Consider the following 16027-nt stretch of genomic DNA (forward strand, 5'->3'; position numbering starts at 1 on the left):
CAGGGGGAGAGCAACTGGCCCTATCCAACCCTAGCACAGCATCCCTCCAGTGAATTTCAACTCTACAACCCCTAATGTTAAAACTGTGAGATGGTTTCACCCCTTTTATCCCCCCTGCAACAAATGCTGCACTTTTTGAACAGCAGACCAATTCTGTGCAACCCATGAGCTATGACCCAGCATTTTATGCCACAGACGTTGCAAAGTCCTGGATGCTCCTCTCCGTAAGAACTGCAGGGAGAAGGATCACCAAGAACTCCTGAGATCTGGAGATTTTAGGCAATGAAGTGGTCGAATTAAGGATGATTGTTAATTGCTAATTTATTAAATTATGACAGATGGTTTCCCCATGTTCAGCTCACCTGGCCCCGGAGTTCTAAAGGACGTGATGTCTCTTGGGCGTCCATAGATGGAGTAAGCAGGAATCCCATCCTTGCCCCTCATGGTCATGTTGGCCGGAACGAGGTAGCCTGGCCCAGGAGAGCAACTCTCCTGCTCCTGGAAGCGACGGGTGCCAAAACTGTACGCAGGGGCACGGTAGCGAGAGGGGTCATGTTGCTGGTAGCCTGTGAGGAGGAGGGAGGAAAGGACAGCAGAAAGAGAAACAACGTTATGCAGAGAAGAACCATTGGTTGAGTTAGTGGTCCACCTTCCTCAGCAGCACCCTCCCTATCGGCAGTGATCATCTGCAAGGAAGTTCACAGGCAGACTGAGATGGAGATAGCCAACCCTGGTGGGGTACTTTGTCACCTCCTGTCGAAGTGCCCACTGCCTGACCCCCAACGCTTTCTCACCTACATTTGTCGGGAGCCCATATTTGGGCCCTGGGCTGCTGTAGAGGGCAGCAATCGGTCCCCTGGGCCGGTGGGGTCGCCAGCTCCCCACCCATACATCTGTGGACATGTCCAATAATTTCCTGGTGCTATCCCACTGTGAGCTCTGAAAAAAGATCAAGAGGAAACATCAGAGTATTTTCAGCAAGGGGCCAAGATGAGGCCCCTTGACAAACAACAAATCTATGGTGTGGCCACATTTGGAATACTAAGCAATTGATTCCAATCAATTTGGAATACTAAGCAATACTAAATGATTTTCTTAGGTTTGCTCCAGAAAAAAGCCCACTGGTTGTAAATCAAAGCCCCGCGAAACTCCAGGATGCTTTGCATACTAAGAAAATAATCTGGTATGTATTACAGAGACTTGGATGGGGGAGGCTGGTGGCCCGGTCTGGTCCCAGCTTTTCCCTCCAGGATACTCTGTTGAGGAGCATGGGAGGGGATGTGGGCGGGGAGTTGGAGTGGCTGTGGTCCATGAGAACAATATCTCCCTTGCCAGGATCCTTACCGAAGTGTCTTACCATACTGAATGAGTGTACCTAAGTCTGGGGACCAGGGATAGACTGGGACTTCTGTTGGTGTACCGATCACCCTGCTGCCTAATGGAGTCCCTAACTGAGCTGATGGACTTGGTCTCGGGTTTGTTGTTGGAGTCTCCCAGGCTTGTGGTGTTGGGGGACATCAATGTCCACTTTGGGACCAATTTGTCCGGGGTGGCTCAGGAGTTCATAGCAGCCAGGACAACCATGGGCCTATCCCAAGTGGTCTTGGGACCAACACATATTGCTGGTCACACGCTTGATCTGGTCTTTCACTCTGATCAGGGTGGTGTTCCATGGGTGGGGACTCCTGTGACTTCTCCATTGTCATGGACAGACCACCATCTGGTTAAGGTTGGACTCACGACCATGTCCCATCTCCACAGGCGGGGGTCCCATTACGATGTCCGCCCGAGAAGGTTTTTGGATCCAATAGGATTCCAAGAAAACTTGGAAGGATTTAGTGTTGGCTCTGCTGGTGACCCTGTTGACACTCTGGTGGAGAGTTAGAATAATCAACTCACCAGGGTAGTGGACGTGATCGCTCCTAAGCATCCTCTCCGACCTACTTTAAAACTGGCTCCCTGATATATGGCAGAAATACAGGGGCTGAAGCAGTGAGGTAGATGACTAAGAGCGCAAGTGGAGGAAGAGAAGACTTGAATTCTGACATATTTACTCCATAGAGCACATTTGAAGATCTATGCTCAGGCGATACGTGCGGCAAAGAAGCGATTCTTTTCCTCCCGTATCTCGTTCGCAAGTTCACATCTGGTGGAATTGTTCATGGTTGTGAAGGTTTAATCTGCATCCCTTTCCCCTTGAATCAGTTCTTAGAACCAACAATTACTCGCTGTGGTGTTTTTAATGAATTTTTTGTGGACAAAATCTCTCATATGCGATCTGACTTAGATTCAAACTCTACAGTTTTTACAGAGTCTGATGCCAAGGTGTTCAGCAGCTCATCTTATGTGATGACTCTGGATCAATTTCAGTTTGTGACTCCTGAGGATGTGGACAAGTTTCTCGGAATGGTGCATCCTACCATCTGTTCTCTTGATCCTTGCCCAGCATGGCTTATACTATCTGGCAGGGAGGCTATTGTAGATGGACTGGTAGAGATAATAAATGCTTCGCTGAGGGAGGACCGGATGCCTCCTTGTCTTAAGGAGGCAATCATTAGACCACTTCAGAAGAAGCCTACCTTGGATCCCTCTAAGCAACTACAGGCCTGTCTCCAACCTTCCATGGCTGGACAAGGTGATTGAGAAGGTGGAGCAAGACAGCTCCAGGCGATCTTGGAGCAAACTGCTTATCTAGACCCATTTCAAACTGGCTTTCGGGTGGGCTATGGGGTGGAGACTGCCTTGGTTGGCCTGATGGATGATCTCCAATCGGGAATTGACAGAGGAAGTGTGACTCTGTTGGTTCTTTTGGATCTCTTGGCAGCTTTCCATACTATTGACCATAGTATCCTTCTGGAACATCTGAGGGGGTTGGGAGTAGGGGTGTGAAATTCAGATTTTTGGTGTTTCGAGTCGGATCTGAACCGAAACACCCCTGTTCTGTTTTGTAATCCGAATATGGCCCATCCGAATCACCCCTGATTCAATTCGGATCTGAATTAATCCGAATCCAAATCGATTTGGATTAAAAAAATGGGTCACAGGGGCAAAATAGTGGGGTGGCGTGGTAGTGCCCAATGAGTGGAGGCTACCACCCAAATTTCAGGGGGATTGGGCAAAGGGCTGATTTTTGGTGAATTTTTGAAGTTTTAGTGTCTTTGGGGCAGATTGGGGGCAACACGTGGGATCTGGGCCAAAAGAGTGGGGTGGGGTGGTATTGCCTAATGGGTGGAGGCTACCACCCCAATTGAAGAGTTATTGGGCAGAGGGCTGATTTTTGGTGAATTTCTGAAGTTTATGCGTCTTTAAGGTTTCCCCCCATTAGGTATAATGAAGGGTGTATCACTTCACTTCAGTGTGGATTCTATGATAGCAAATGAGATTTTCAATAAGACACCATGAATCCACTCTAATTTGCTATCATAGAATCCACACTCAGAATACCTCAGAAACAACAGAACCCTGTACCCCATGGGTTAGAAACCCATGGGGGTGATTGCCACCCTATGTGCACTACACCACCACTCGCTCTGGGCCATCCCAGCACCCCCCAAGTGCTCTTATGGGGCTGCTGAAAGCTCCATTATAACTTCTTATGAGGAAAAACCTTAAAGACGCGTAAACCTCAACAATTAACCAAAAATCAGCCCTCTGCCCAAGTCCTTTGAAAAAATTCAGGTAGCTTCCTTGCCCCTACCCGGCACTACCACCAACCCCACACTGCTCTAGGCCACCCCTTTCCCCCCGAAGTGAAGCGATACACCCTTCATGGGGGAAAACCTTAAAGACGCGTAAACTTCAGAAATTCACCAAAAATGAGCCCTCTGCCCAATCACTCTGCAATTGGGGTGGTAGCCTCCACCCATTAGGCACTACCACCCCACCCCACTCTTTTGGCCCAGATCCCACGTTATGCCCCCTATCTGCCCCAAAGACACTAAAACTTCAGAAATTCACCAACTATCAGCCCTTTGCCCAATCCCTCTTCAATTGGGGTGGTAACCTCCACCCATTAAGCACTACCACCCCACCTAACTATTTTGCCCCTGGGACCCGAAATTCGAGCAGACATCACATAGACCTTTTTGCATTGAAGTCAATGGGAGGCAAAAAGGCGGGAAATTCAAATAGACGTCATAGCTAAAAATGGATGGGGGAAAAGAAGGCAACAAAATGGAGGTCCGAAACACCCGAAAATTTCGGATCCAAAATGGGGATCGTTTCGAATCAGAAATTATTCAGATGTCTTCGTGGGTGATTGGGTTCGGCTCCGAATCACCTGAAATTCATTGTTTCGGGTACAGATCGTTCTGTACCCAAAACGTTTCGCACATCCCTAGTTGGGAGTTTGAAGCACTGCTTTGCAGTGGTTCCACTCCTACCTCATGGGCAGATTCCAGATGGTGTCCCTTGGGGACTATTGTTCTCCAAAATCTGAACTTTCATAGGGTGTCCCTCAGGGCTCCTTATTGTCTCCGATATTGTTTAACATCTACAAAAAACCATTGGGAGAGATCATCAGGAGATTTGGTGCAGGGTGTTATCAATGTGCTGATGACACCGAAATCTATTTCTCCATGTCAACATCATCAGGAGAGGACATAACCTCCCTAAATAGCCTAACCTACTTCACAGGGGTTTTGTGAGAAGAAACTTAAGTATGTAGTACACTACTCTGGGCTCCTTGGAGGAAGAGCAGGATATAAAATGTAATAGATAGATAGATAGATAGATAGATAGATAGATAGATAGATAAGCAAGCAAGCCTTCCCGGAGGCAGTGATGGACTGGATGAGAGGTAACAAGCTGAGGCTGAATCCTGATAAGGTGGAGGTACTAATTGTGTGGGGTAGGAACTCGGGAGACTATTTTGATCTGCCAGTTTTAGATGGGGTCACTCTCCCCCGGAAGGAACAGGTACACAATTTGGGGGTGCTTCTGGATCCAAACTTCTCCCTGGTGTCCCAGATTGAGGTGGTGGCCAGAGATGCTTTTTATCAGCTTTGGCTGATTCACCAGTTGTTTCTTGAGACAAACAACCTCAAAATGGTAGTACATCTGCTGGTAACCTCTAGGCTGGATTACTGCAATGCGCTCTATGTAGGGCTGCCTTTGTGTGTAGTCCGGAAACTGCAGTTGGTTCAGAATGTGGCAGCCATGTTGATCTCTGGGTCATCTAGGAGAGACCATATTACTCCTGTGTTGAAAGAACTGCACTGGCTGCCAATACATTTCTGGGCAAAATACAAGGTGCTGGTTATTACCTATAAAGCCCTAAACAGCTTGGACCCTGGGTATTTAAGAGAATGTCTTCTTCACCATGAGCCCCACCGCCTGATTAAATCATCTGGAAAGGTTTTGTTTGGCGGCTACTCAGGAACAGGACTTCTCTGTTGCTGCCCCTGGACTTTGGAATGTGCTCCCTGTTGAATAAGAGCCTCCCCATCTCTGGCAACTTTTAGAAAGACACTGAAGACACATTTATTCACCCAGGCTTAAATAATTTTAATGTTAGTGATTTTAATATTTAAATGATTTTAATTGTAAACTGCCCAGAGATGCAAGTTTTGGGTGGTATAAAAATATTTGAAATAATAAACAAACAAACAAACAAACAAATAAATGAATAAATAAATTCCATTAAAGTAATATCTAAAACCTTTAAATCAGTCAAACAGTAAACACCACAAAATGGGTAGGGGGGGCCCATTAAAATGACAAACAGACGTATGAAAGCTGTTTGACTTGACCAGGCATCGCCTAAGGGGCAAAGCAAAAGCCTAAAAATAAAATAAAAGGGCCTTTAGGTTTTTTATTTTAAAAACCAGCCAGAGATGTCAAGGAGCTGACTTTCACTGGGAAAGCATTCCAGAGCCTGGGGGCAACAACACAGAAGGCCCTGTCCCGTGTGCACGACAAATTAGCCTCTCTCCATATTGGCAAACAGAACAAAGACCCCTCTGATAATCTTGTTGGGTGGGCAGCAACCCTTGGGAGCAGGCGGTCCTTCAGGTATCCAGGGCCCAAGCCGTTAAGGGCTTTAAATGTAATAGCCAGCACCTTGAACTGGATCCGGAAACAAGTTATGGGGCAGCTAACAAATAAACTTGATGATGATGATGATGATGATGATGATGATGATATTCACACACAGTCTACCAGACGTTATCGACTGTATTTGGTACTTTAATTATGGGGCCCTTTCCAAGAGTCTAGGATAACAGCCCTATTGGGCTGGACCTCTGTCGGGCACCACCTTGATGAGGTGGAAGGGCTTGAGAGCTTCAAGGATGCAGAGAGTCACCCAAACCAGACAGGCCTCTGCTGAGAAGCCAGACTAAATGTGCCTAATCCCTTAACTGTGGAGAGAACAAGAAAAATAAATTCTATACCAGATTAGTCGTCCCCCGGGCAAACAATGGCAGCGTCGAGTGCTAGAGTCCCTGGGCACTTGTTGAAAAAAGGGTTACAGGACTCAGGATCTTCAGCTGAGCAACCAGGGTTGCAGACTGTAGAGCTACTGAGAGAACAAACTCATTAATTTATTTACTATGATGATGATTATTATTTCTTATTTACACAGTCAGACAGGTGTTATTGATAGGTTTGTTTTATCCAGACACTGAGTCCTTCCCAAGGACCTGGGATGGCTGAATTTTATTATCAATATTGTTCTTGTTATTATAGAAATCATCGCAGAATATAGGCTGTTCCTAGTAAAGTTGCTTTTTGTAATTGGCTGATGGTGATTTCTGTGGCCCCTATGGTGTTGAGGTGCTTTTCAAGGTCTTTTGGAATTGCACCTAGGGTGTTAATTACTACTGGGATTGTTTTGATCTTCTTTTGCCACAGCCTTTCAATTTCAGTTTGTAGATCTTTGTATTTTGTGATTTTTTTCTATTTCATTTTCTTCTATTCTGCTATCCCGTGGCATTGACGCGTCGATCATTTTGACTTGTTTTTCTTTCTTCTCAACTAGAGTTATATCTGGTGAGGAGAGGAGAGCTGGTCTTGTGGTAGCAATCACGACTTGTCCTCATAGCTAAGCAGGGTCTGCCCTGGTTGCATATGAATGGGAGACTTGATGTGTGAGCACTGCAAGATATTCCCCTCAGGGGATGGAGCCACTCTAGGAAGAGCAGAAGGTTTCAAGTTCCCTCTCTGGCTTCTCCAAGATAGGTCTGAGAGAGATTCCTGCCTGCAACCTTGGAGAAGCCACTGCCAGTCTGTGAAGACAATACTGAGCAAGATAGACCAATGGTCTGACTCAGTATATGGCAGTTTCCTATGTTCCTATGTGATGTATTGTGTGGCAGATATTTGCCTGTTTGTAGTCAAAAGTCCCATAATATTTTTGAATCTTGATTTTCTACAACTTTTCCAATTTTATGGTCCCACCATAAAAACACAAGAACAGCCCTGCTGGCCCATGGCCCATCTAGTCCAGCATCCTGTTTCACACACAGTGGCCCACCATATGCCTCTCGAAGCCTACAGGCAGGAGTTGAGGGCATGCCCTCTTTCCTGTTGTTACTCCTCTGCAACTGGCACTCAGAGGCATCCTGCCTTTGAGGCTGGAGGTGGCCTATAGTAGGGATGTGCAAGACCGGTCCGGTGGTCCGTGGTCCAACAGTTTGGTCTGGGGGTTCCAGGGTTCACGATCAAAAAGAGGTGGCCTCGCAGGGGGCATTTGCGCATGTGCGATGGCCGCCCAAATGGCGGCTGCTCGCTTTTACGGAGACCCGAAAGGGCCAAAAAGGCCATGTTTACCCGGCCGCAGCAGTAATGAGGAAGGCCGTCGGGGAGAGAGGGAACCCGTGTGGACCCCACAGCGGTTACAGAAAGCCCCCCAAAGGGGTTACAGGCAGTTCCTTTAAGATTTTTAAAGTTTTTTTTTAAGTTCGCAGACTGGTCCAGGACCGAACAGACTGGAGGGCCATCGAGGGGGGCTGGAACGAACTGTCCTGGTTCCGTTTGTGGCTGATTCGGCCTCAAACAGAACCAGGCCAGACAGTTCTGTGCACACCCCTAGCCTATAGCGCTCCAAGCAGTAGCCAATGATAGACCTCTCCTCCATGAAGTTATCCAAACCCCTCTTCAAGCCATCCAGGTTGTTGCCTGTCACCGCATCTCGGGGCAGAGAATTCCACAAGTTGATAATGTGTTGTGTGATAAAATACTTCCGTTTGTTGGTCCTAGATTTCCCTGCAGTCATTTTCATGGGATGATCCCTGGTTCTAGTGTTATGGGAGAGGGAGAAGAATTTCTTTCTCTCCACTTTCTCCACTCCCTGCATGATTTTATAGATCACTATCATGTCTCCCCGCAATCCTTTTTTTTCTAAACTAAAAAGCCCCAGATGCTGTAGCCTTGCCTCATAAGAAAGGTGCTCTAGGCCCCTGATCATCTTGGTTGTCCTCTTCTGCACCCTTTCCAGTTCAACAATGTCCTTTTTTAGATGTGACGAACAGAATTGTACACAGTACTCCAAGTGTGGCCGCATAATAGTTTTGTATAAGGGCATTATAATATTACCTGTTTTATTTTCAATCCCCTTCCTAATAAGCCCTAGCATGGAATTGGCCTTTTTCACAGCTGCCGCACATTGAGTCAACACTTTCAACGAGCTGTCCACCACGACCCCAAGATTCCTCTCCTGGTCAGTCACTGACAGCTCAGATCCCATCAACGTATATTTGAAGTTGGGGTTTTCATCCCAATGTGCATCACTTTAGACTTGCCAACAGTGAACTGCATTTGCCACTTTGTTGCCCACTCCCCTAGTTTGGAGAGGTCCTTTTGGAGCTCCTGACAATCCATTTTGGATTTCACTACCCGAAATAGTTTAGTATCATCTGCAAATTTGGCCAACTTGCTGCTTACCCCTGCTTCTAGACCATTTATGAATAAATTAAAAAGCACCGGTCCTAGTACAGATCCCTGGGAGACCCCACTTCTTACTTCCCTCGATTATGAAAAAAACTCTCCATTTATCCCTACTATCTGTTTCCTGTCTTTCAACCAGCTAGCAATCCACACATGTACTTGTCCCCTTAGCTATTATTTTTTGCAGATGTTCCCGTGTATCATCCCTGCTATCTTGTCATGCCTTTCTTTGTAGTCAGTCCGTGAGATCTTTATACAACAGCTGATTAGGTGGTCCACTGTTTCATCTGCCTCTTTACAAAGGCGGCACTGGCTGTTTGTTGTTGATTTTTCGACTATTGCTCTTATTGCATTTGTTCTTAGTGCCTGTTCTTGTGCAGCCAGTATTAAACCCTCTGTTTCTTTCTTCAAGTTGCCATTCTTAAGCCATTGCCAGGTCTTGGTGATGTTTTATTTTCTGGTTATATTGTGCAAAAATTGACCATGCAGGGGCTTATTTTTCCTTTTTTCTGCTCGGCTCTTGACTTGTTCCTTCTTGTAGGCCTGCTTTCTTTCATTGGTGTTGAATAGTTTCGCGTTATTGACCATGTGAAGTGCATCTTCTTCATTGTCCTTGATATATTTTTTGTCCTTCTTCAAGACATTGTCCTTCTTCAAGGCCTCTTTTCTCCTCCTCTACTGTTTGATGGACTTGCAGCATTCCTCTTCCACCTGAGCTGCGAGTGAGGTAGAGCCTATCTACATCACTGTGGGGGTGCAGAACATGATTGATGGTCATGATTTTCCTGGTCTTACGATCCAGCGTCTCTAGCTCTGCCTGGGTCCAGTCTATTATTCCTGCAGTGTATTTGATAATAGGTATAGCCCAGGTGTTTATGGCTTGTATGGTGTTCCCACCATTGAGTTAGGACTTGAGGATTTTTCTAACTCTCCTGATGTATTCACTTCCAATTTTACTTTTAACTTCAGTGTGTGCGATGTTATCAGCCTGGAGAATGCCCAGGTATTTGTAATGTTCTTTATCTTCCAGGTTCTTGATGTTGCTTCCATTGGGCAGTTCTATTCCTTCTGTTTTTGTTATTTTCTCTTTGTTCATTATTAATTCAGCACACTTGTCTAGTCCAAACTCCATTGCTATATCGCTACTGAATATACGGACAGTGTTTAGCAATGATTAATATTATTATCATTTATTTATTTACACAGTCAAACAGGTGTTATTGACTGGTTTGTTTTATCCAGACATCGAGTCCTTCCCAAGGACCTGGGATGGCTGAATTTTATTATCAATGTTGTTGCTGTTATTATAGATATTGTCGCAGAATATAGGCTGTTCCCAGTAAAGTTGCTTTTTGTAATTGGCTGATGATGATTTCTGTGGCCCCTATGGTGTTGAGGTGCTCTTCAAGGTGTTTTGGAATTGTACCGAGGGCGCCAATTACCACTGGGATTATTATGGTCTTCTTCTGCCACAGCCTTTCAATTTCATTTGTAGATCTTTGTATTTTGTGATTTTTTTCTGTTACTTTTTCTTCTATTCTGCTATTCCCTGGTATTGCTATGTTGATTATTTTATCTTTCCCCCCCTTCTCTATTATTATTATTATTATTATTATTATTATTATTATTATTATTATTATTATTATTCAGCAGCAGCAGCAGCAGCATCTTACCAATTCTTCACAAGCAGGATCAGAGTTCTATCCCACAGAGATGGAGTTTGACTTTTATAACCTTTAGAAAGAAAACTGGTATTAATTCTCCAGAAGGGCAAAGCAATTTTCTCTAGAGATCAACATGAAGATACATGGCTCCTCCCCATTTACCTAGCTGAACTCTCCAGCAATACCAATATTCTGCTTGTGTCCTCCCAGCTGAGGTAAGGTGGGTGGGAACTTAGCAAAGGTGGCCCATGTCTTTGGGACACTCTTCCCAGGAAGGCTTGCCTGAGCGTTTTTCACACAACAGACTTAACTTCGTGTTTACTGCAAGGCTGTACTGCGAGAACAAAGTTGCACTCAAAAAACTGATGCAAAAAGTGTATTTTTAAACCTCAGATATAAATTGGGATGCACTAACAGTGAAAACCCAAATTGTGTCTGAACTGCTCCCCACGGGCTTGTGGGGACTTCGGGGAAAATCTGCCCTATATGTGAATGCGCCCGCTCTATTCTGGTGGAGATGCGGGCTAAAAACCGGTTGTGGAAAACTTCCAGATGTCCTCTGTTTGGCTGAGTGATGGTGTTTTTCTGGCTTGCATTCCACTGCTGTGTTTTATTTCTGTACTCTGTTGTGGATTGCTTAAACGTTTTTTTTTTTAAATGTCACTCACTTTCTGAGGTATTTCTATAAAAAGCCTGACAGACATACTTAAAGAGGAATACAATGAAGGCGCTTTCTCCAAGCCATGCATGCAGCAAGGAAAGCAATACCCTGTGCTCCAAGGTGGAGAGGAGCTCCGGCTTCCTACTAAGGGCGGCACCACAGCCCAGGGGTAGAGAAAGGTGCCCTGGAAAATACTTCTGGAGGTTGCTCCACATGCTCAGGCTAGTTGGAATGCGAATCCTGGTTTGAAACGGGCAAGCTTTCTCAAGCTCACCTCAGACTTGGAAAAGATCCAAGCACTTTTGGGGGAGAAACCCCTGCAAGTTCTTGGATCATTTTTTTCAAGGGAGGGGGGTGTTCAAGCCAAGCCATGCCAGTGGGAAAAGGACTACTTCTCCACCTTTCTGTGTCTCTGGTACTCCATAGTTCCACCACAACAAATAAGGGCAGAATTCAAATGCAGAGGAGGAGGAGCAATGGGACCGGAAATCCAAAGGCCCTGCCTGGGAGAACCCATGATGTGTTAGCTCATAGGAACATAGGAAGCCGCCATATACTGAATCAGACCCTTGGTCTATCACTCTCAGTATTGTCTTCACAGACTGGCAGCATCTTCTCCAAGGTTGAAGGCAGGAGTCTCTCTCAGCCCTATCTTGGAGATGCTGCCAGGGACAGTTCCCTCCCGCACCTTTAGTTTTTGCCCTTGCAGTGTCTTTATTAGGTCCCAATTCAGTGTTACAGAGCTACAGAGATCTACTATATTAGAAAAGGACAAATAGCCCACCAAACCCCCACACTCTAAGGGGACTGTCAGGGACATGCGTGCTCTCACAACCTGAGTTTCTGGACATGTTCCATATTTGATGTAACAAAATTCATTTCCATTAGGAAGAGAGGAGCTAGCAATTCATTTCCTGCTGGACTTTAATCTGACTCGGAGAAGATTGTGGGTACTTGCAAGGACCCCCTTTCCCTCAAGGAAGACTCTAACAAGCCCTTGAAGTCTGGTACTGGTGTGTTCAAAGTCCCATTACTTTGGGGGAGAACTTCATCACCATTCCTAGGCAGAGGCATGCTTACCCCTGGACTTTGGGGCCAAAGTTCAGGGCCTCCACAGCCCCTGGGGGCTCCCGTATCCTCTTTAGCCTGTCCTGGGTGGTGTGGTTGCCCGGAGGAGCATGATGATTCTTAATTTGCAAGGGTGCCGCTCTAGAGGCCTTTGGGTCCAGGTTCCAAAGTTACCTAGGTGCACCTCTGTTCCTAGTACTGAGATGGGGGGTTGTGTTGGGGGTTGGCCTTCAGCGTCTCCTGGCAGACAGGCTCCCACAGTCTTCACTCAATCAGACGCACCATGGAGGTTAGGGCAAATGCCCCTTCCCCATGGCACTCCCAGAAGCCCTAACATAATTGCCCATTGCCTCCTGCAGGCTTTTCATGGAGGCAGCAGCAGCAGCAACAGCCTCAACCTCTCTCTGGTAAAGGATTTTGGAATGAGGCAGGCCAGCCCCTCCCCACTCCCCATTCTGATGTCTGGGACGTGTAAGGTGGCAGCACCCCCTCTCAGCAGGCCTGGTTCTTGGGATCACTTCTGTCAGTTGAAGGAGGGAGGAGGGAATCAAAGTCTACTTCACCTAGACCTTGAGGTAGGCAGAGTCTATGTGAGGTACAGGAAGGTCCAGAACAGTTCATCAATGGAGGGATGAAGAAGGACTGTCTGAATAGCCATCACAATGCTAGCAGGAGATGCAGGGTCAGTGTCGAGTGGGGTTCCCTATAGCAGGAGACAGCCCTCCTCTATCCTCCAATCTATGTCTGGAGTCAGCACAAGGGCAGAACCTCTCCTCTCCTCTCCTCTCCTGTGGCACCTGACCATGGATGAGCTTGGCAGGGGCAGCAGGCAGTGAGGAGGGCTGTAACTTAATGGCAGAGGCCCTACCTTGCATACAGAAGGTTACAGGTCCAATCCCTGGCAGCATCTCCAGGCATGTCTGTCTGGAAAGACTAACCCTGCTAACTGGGTAAAGAGATACCTTTTAAAGTAGTGATTCTCTGGAGAGAACAACCGTATCGATTCTGCCCAGCATAATGTCCTTCTACTGGCTGTTACTGGTGTCTTCCTTGAGTTTCTTTTTTAGACTGTGAATGCTTTGGGGACAGGGGAAACTTGTATTCTTATTTTTTTCTGTATAAACTGCTCTGCTGACTTTGTTGAAAAGTGGGGTGATGATGCTGAATGGAGACTAGAGAGCCACAGCCAGTCAATGTGGATGATACTGAGCTAGATGAACCAAAGGTCTGATTCAGCAGGAGACAGCTTCATGTGAGAGCCAGTATCAGCCTCTTGCTGGCCAGGAGGGCACCAAATTCACAGAGAGTCTAGTCGTGGAGAAGAACAGCCAGACGTGGATAATAATAAAACCCAGGGGAAGCCCTGGTATTGCATCTGAATTGGCAGTGCACATGGGCTGGGTGGTGGGAAGGTGGGCAAGGGAGGGAGACTTGCCTGCTTATTGCTGTCTGGATCTGTGTGGAGGGCATATATGATGGACCTCCCTTTGTTATGGGTAGGGGAGGAGTCGGCAGCAGGATGTCAACATCGATCTATATATTTAATTCTCTTAAACGTACCTGTTGCTAATCTCATGCATGGCAGCTCTTGCAAGAGTTCAGAGAGCTGCTGATGGGGATGGGTGAGGGGAAGAAAATGGAGGCAGACAGCTGGCCGGCCCAGGAGTTAATGGCGGCGGCTGGCTGATGGCCGGCCGGCTGGGAAAACGACAACAGTGCTGGTGGGCAGGAGGAGAAGGCAGGAGCGGCCGGCAGTTGGCCAGAGGGAGGGCAGCCAAGAAGCAGCTGGCTGGAAAGCGGAAAGCCCGGTCGGCTGGGTGGGGTGGGAGAAGAAGAGGGCTGGCTGGCTGGCCATCCAAAAAGCATGGGAGGGGGAGAAGCAAGCGGGGGGGGGAGAGAAGGAGCAGGCTGACTGGCTGCCCAGAAAGCTGGGGGGGGGCAGGGGGAGGAAAAGGCAGCATCAGGTGAGTGGGCCGGCCGGTGGTGTAGATGCTCTTCTGCACCAGGCCCAGCTAGTTTTAAACAAAGATGCCAGGGGCATCCATCCATCCACCCTCATCCTGCATTTGCCTTGTGATCCACCTGCTGCTGGAAAAAAGTGCTGCCCATCTCCAAGGACAGAAAGAAGGGAGCATAGACTGAAGCCCCAGGTATGAAGCTTTCTGGCGGAAGAAGCTGCCGGCGGAGCTGGAGATGTGCTTTGGCTCCCTGACGATAGATCTGTTTGGGACAGTGGCAGCAACCACCAGGTGCGGAAAAGGGAGGCGTCCTAGATGGTGATGGAAAATTTGCCTCTATGTAGTGTGTGCTAGTGGTGGGGGGAATCGGGGACACATTGGGGCATGAGACAGCCCTGCAGGGGGTATTGTGGGGAGGGGATCCATGGCCATTCCCGGGTACAGAAGAGGAACTGGACCAGTACCCCCAGCAACAGCTAATCCACACTAGACAACTTCAGGGCAAGCATTCAGGGCACAGGCCATATTGGGGGAGAAGCAAGCAGACCAGCCCTGCCCCATGAGAAAGAGACACCACAGACAGTGTGATCAAATGCTCAGTGTGATCAAAGGCCACATTCCTTGCTTAGGCAAATGCCCCTCCCTCCAGAGAAGTAGCTTGCACCCCCCACCCCCCGTTGAACCATAAACTGACCATTCAAACAATGCTGCAATCCTCACCAGGTCAACTTTAAGGTTAATTCCATATGACTTGTTTAACAGAAAATATATTTAGGATGTGGGCATTGATGAGAAAGATGCCATTATTTCTCTTTTAGAAATCGAATGTGAGATAATGCTCACTTCTCTCAGGAATACGCCTTGCCAGGCCCGTAGCTAGCTGGTGGCATGGTGTGGACCTGCCACACCAATAAAATGCTCTTTCCTCCCCAGCCTCACTGACTGGTTTCACTGAATATTTTGAGGCTGGTAACAGGCCTGCACATTGCCCCACATCCGGGTCCACCCCCACGATGTGTGTCTGATGCGGCCACTGGAGCCTCAGGAAGCCTGGCAACAACCTGCTCATCTGCTGGGCAAGCATGCCAGCCTCGTGGGTGGCTGGTGGCCTCCACATTTCTGGCACCAGGACGTCCTGAGCTTCTCACTGTCAAGAGAAGACCTGGAGCTCCTGCGGTGCTGAGGCTTGCCAGCTCTCCCCCTTCCCTTCCCTGCCCTGCCCTGCCCAGCTGCTCTGTGCACACACGGCTGCCCATTTCCAGGGAGACTCCCACTGCTGCTGTTCTCCTCCTCATGAAAAGAGCCGCTGTCCACTGGCATCTTCCTGACCTTATTCCAGGAGGTCAGGAGGGGGCACCAAAACGTGCTCCTCTCTCTCTCTCTCTCTCTCTCTCTCTCTCTCTCTCTCTCTCTCTCTCTGCCCCAAGAGCTGTGCTGCATGCAGGCTGGCCATCTATCAGCTCTGCCTGAAGAAGGGCCAGCTTGCAGGCAGTGCAGCTCTCGGGCAGGGGAGGGTGGGAGAGAGAGGAGCAATCTTTGGTGCCACTCCCCTTCGGACCAACTGCTGTTGACAGCTGGTCTGCCAGAGAATAGCATGCAGATGTTATTTGGTGTTTTTGTCAGTCACTTTGCAAGTTTATCTATCTGCAGAGTGGCTCAACAGGACATTAGAGACCCTACCTCAGCGAGAAAGATGGTGCCCACGTGCTCTTGCTTTGGCCTGCCTCAGTGTGAGAGAGAGACTGATCCCTGGGCCCCCATGCTGGTGGTGGTGGTGATGCTGCTGCCTG

At 47.7% G+C, this 16027-nt stretch overlaps 2 protein-coding genes across 15 annotated transcripts in view; one reads left to right on the forward strand and one right to left on the reverse strand.

Moving 5' to 3' along the window:
* The window catches only part of LOC128328029 (C-type lectin domain family 4 member F-like), a 90110-nt gene that overhangs the window by 70486 nt on the left and 3597 nt on the right, over positions 1 to 16027 (forward strand). The window lies entirely within an intron of this gene.
* The window catches only part of LOC128328027 (outer dense fiber protein 3-like), a 50838-nt gene that overhangs the window by 12831 nt on the left and 21980 nt on the right, over positions 1 to 16027 (reverse strand). For 9 of the 13 annotated variants that reach the window (XM_053257543.1, XM_053257541.1, XM_053257542.1 and 6 more), the window contains 2 exons: positions 795 to 939; positions 363 to 566 (listed from right to left, as the gene is read on the reverse strand). In XM_053257543.1, coding sequence (XP_053113518.1) covers positions 363 to 566; positions 795 to 939 — 349 coding nt within the window. Of the gene's footprint in view, positions 1 to 362; positions 567 to 794; positions 940 to 4382; positions 4493 to 6392; positions 6521 to 10559; positions 10621 to 15917; positions 15990 to 16027 lie in introns of those variants that run through there. The other 4 variants (XM_053257549.1, XM_053257550.1, XM_053257551.1 and 1 more) reach the window with 4 other exon arrangements.

This window comes from Hemicordylus capensis, chromosome 5, assembly GCF_027244095.1.
Source record: "Hemicordylus capensis ecotype Gifberg chromosome 5, rHemCap1.1.pri, whole genome shotgun sequence".
In the NCBI taxonomy this organism is placed as follows: domain Eukaryota; kingdom Metazoa; phylum Chordata; class Lepidosauria; order Squamata; family Cordylidae; genus Hemicordylus; species Hemicordylus capensis.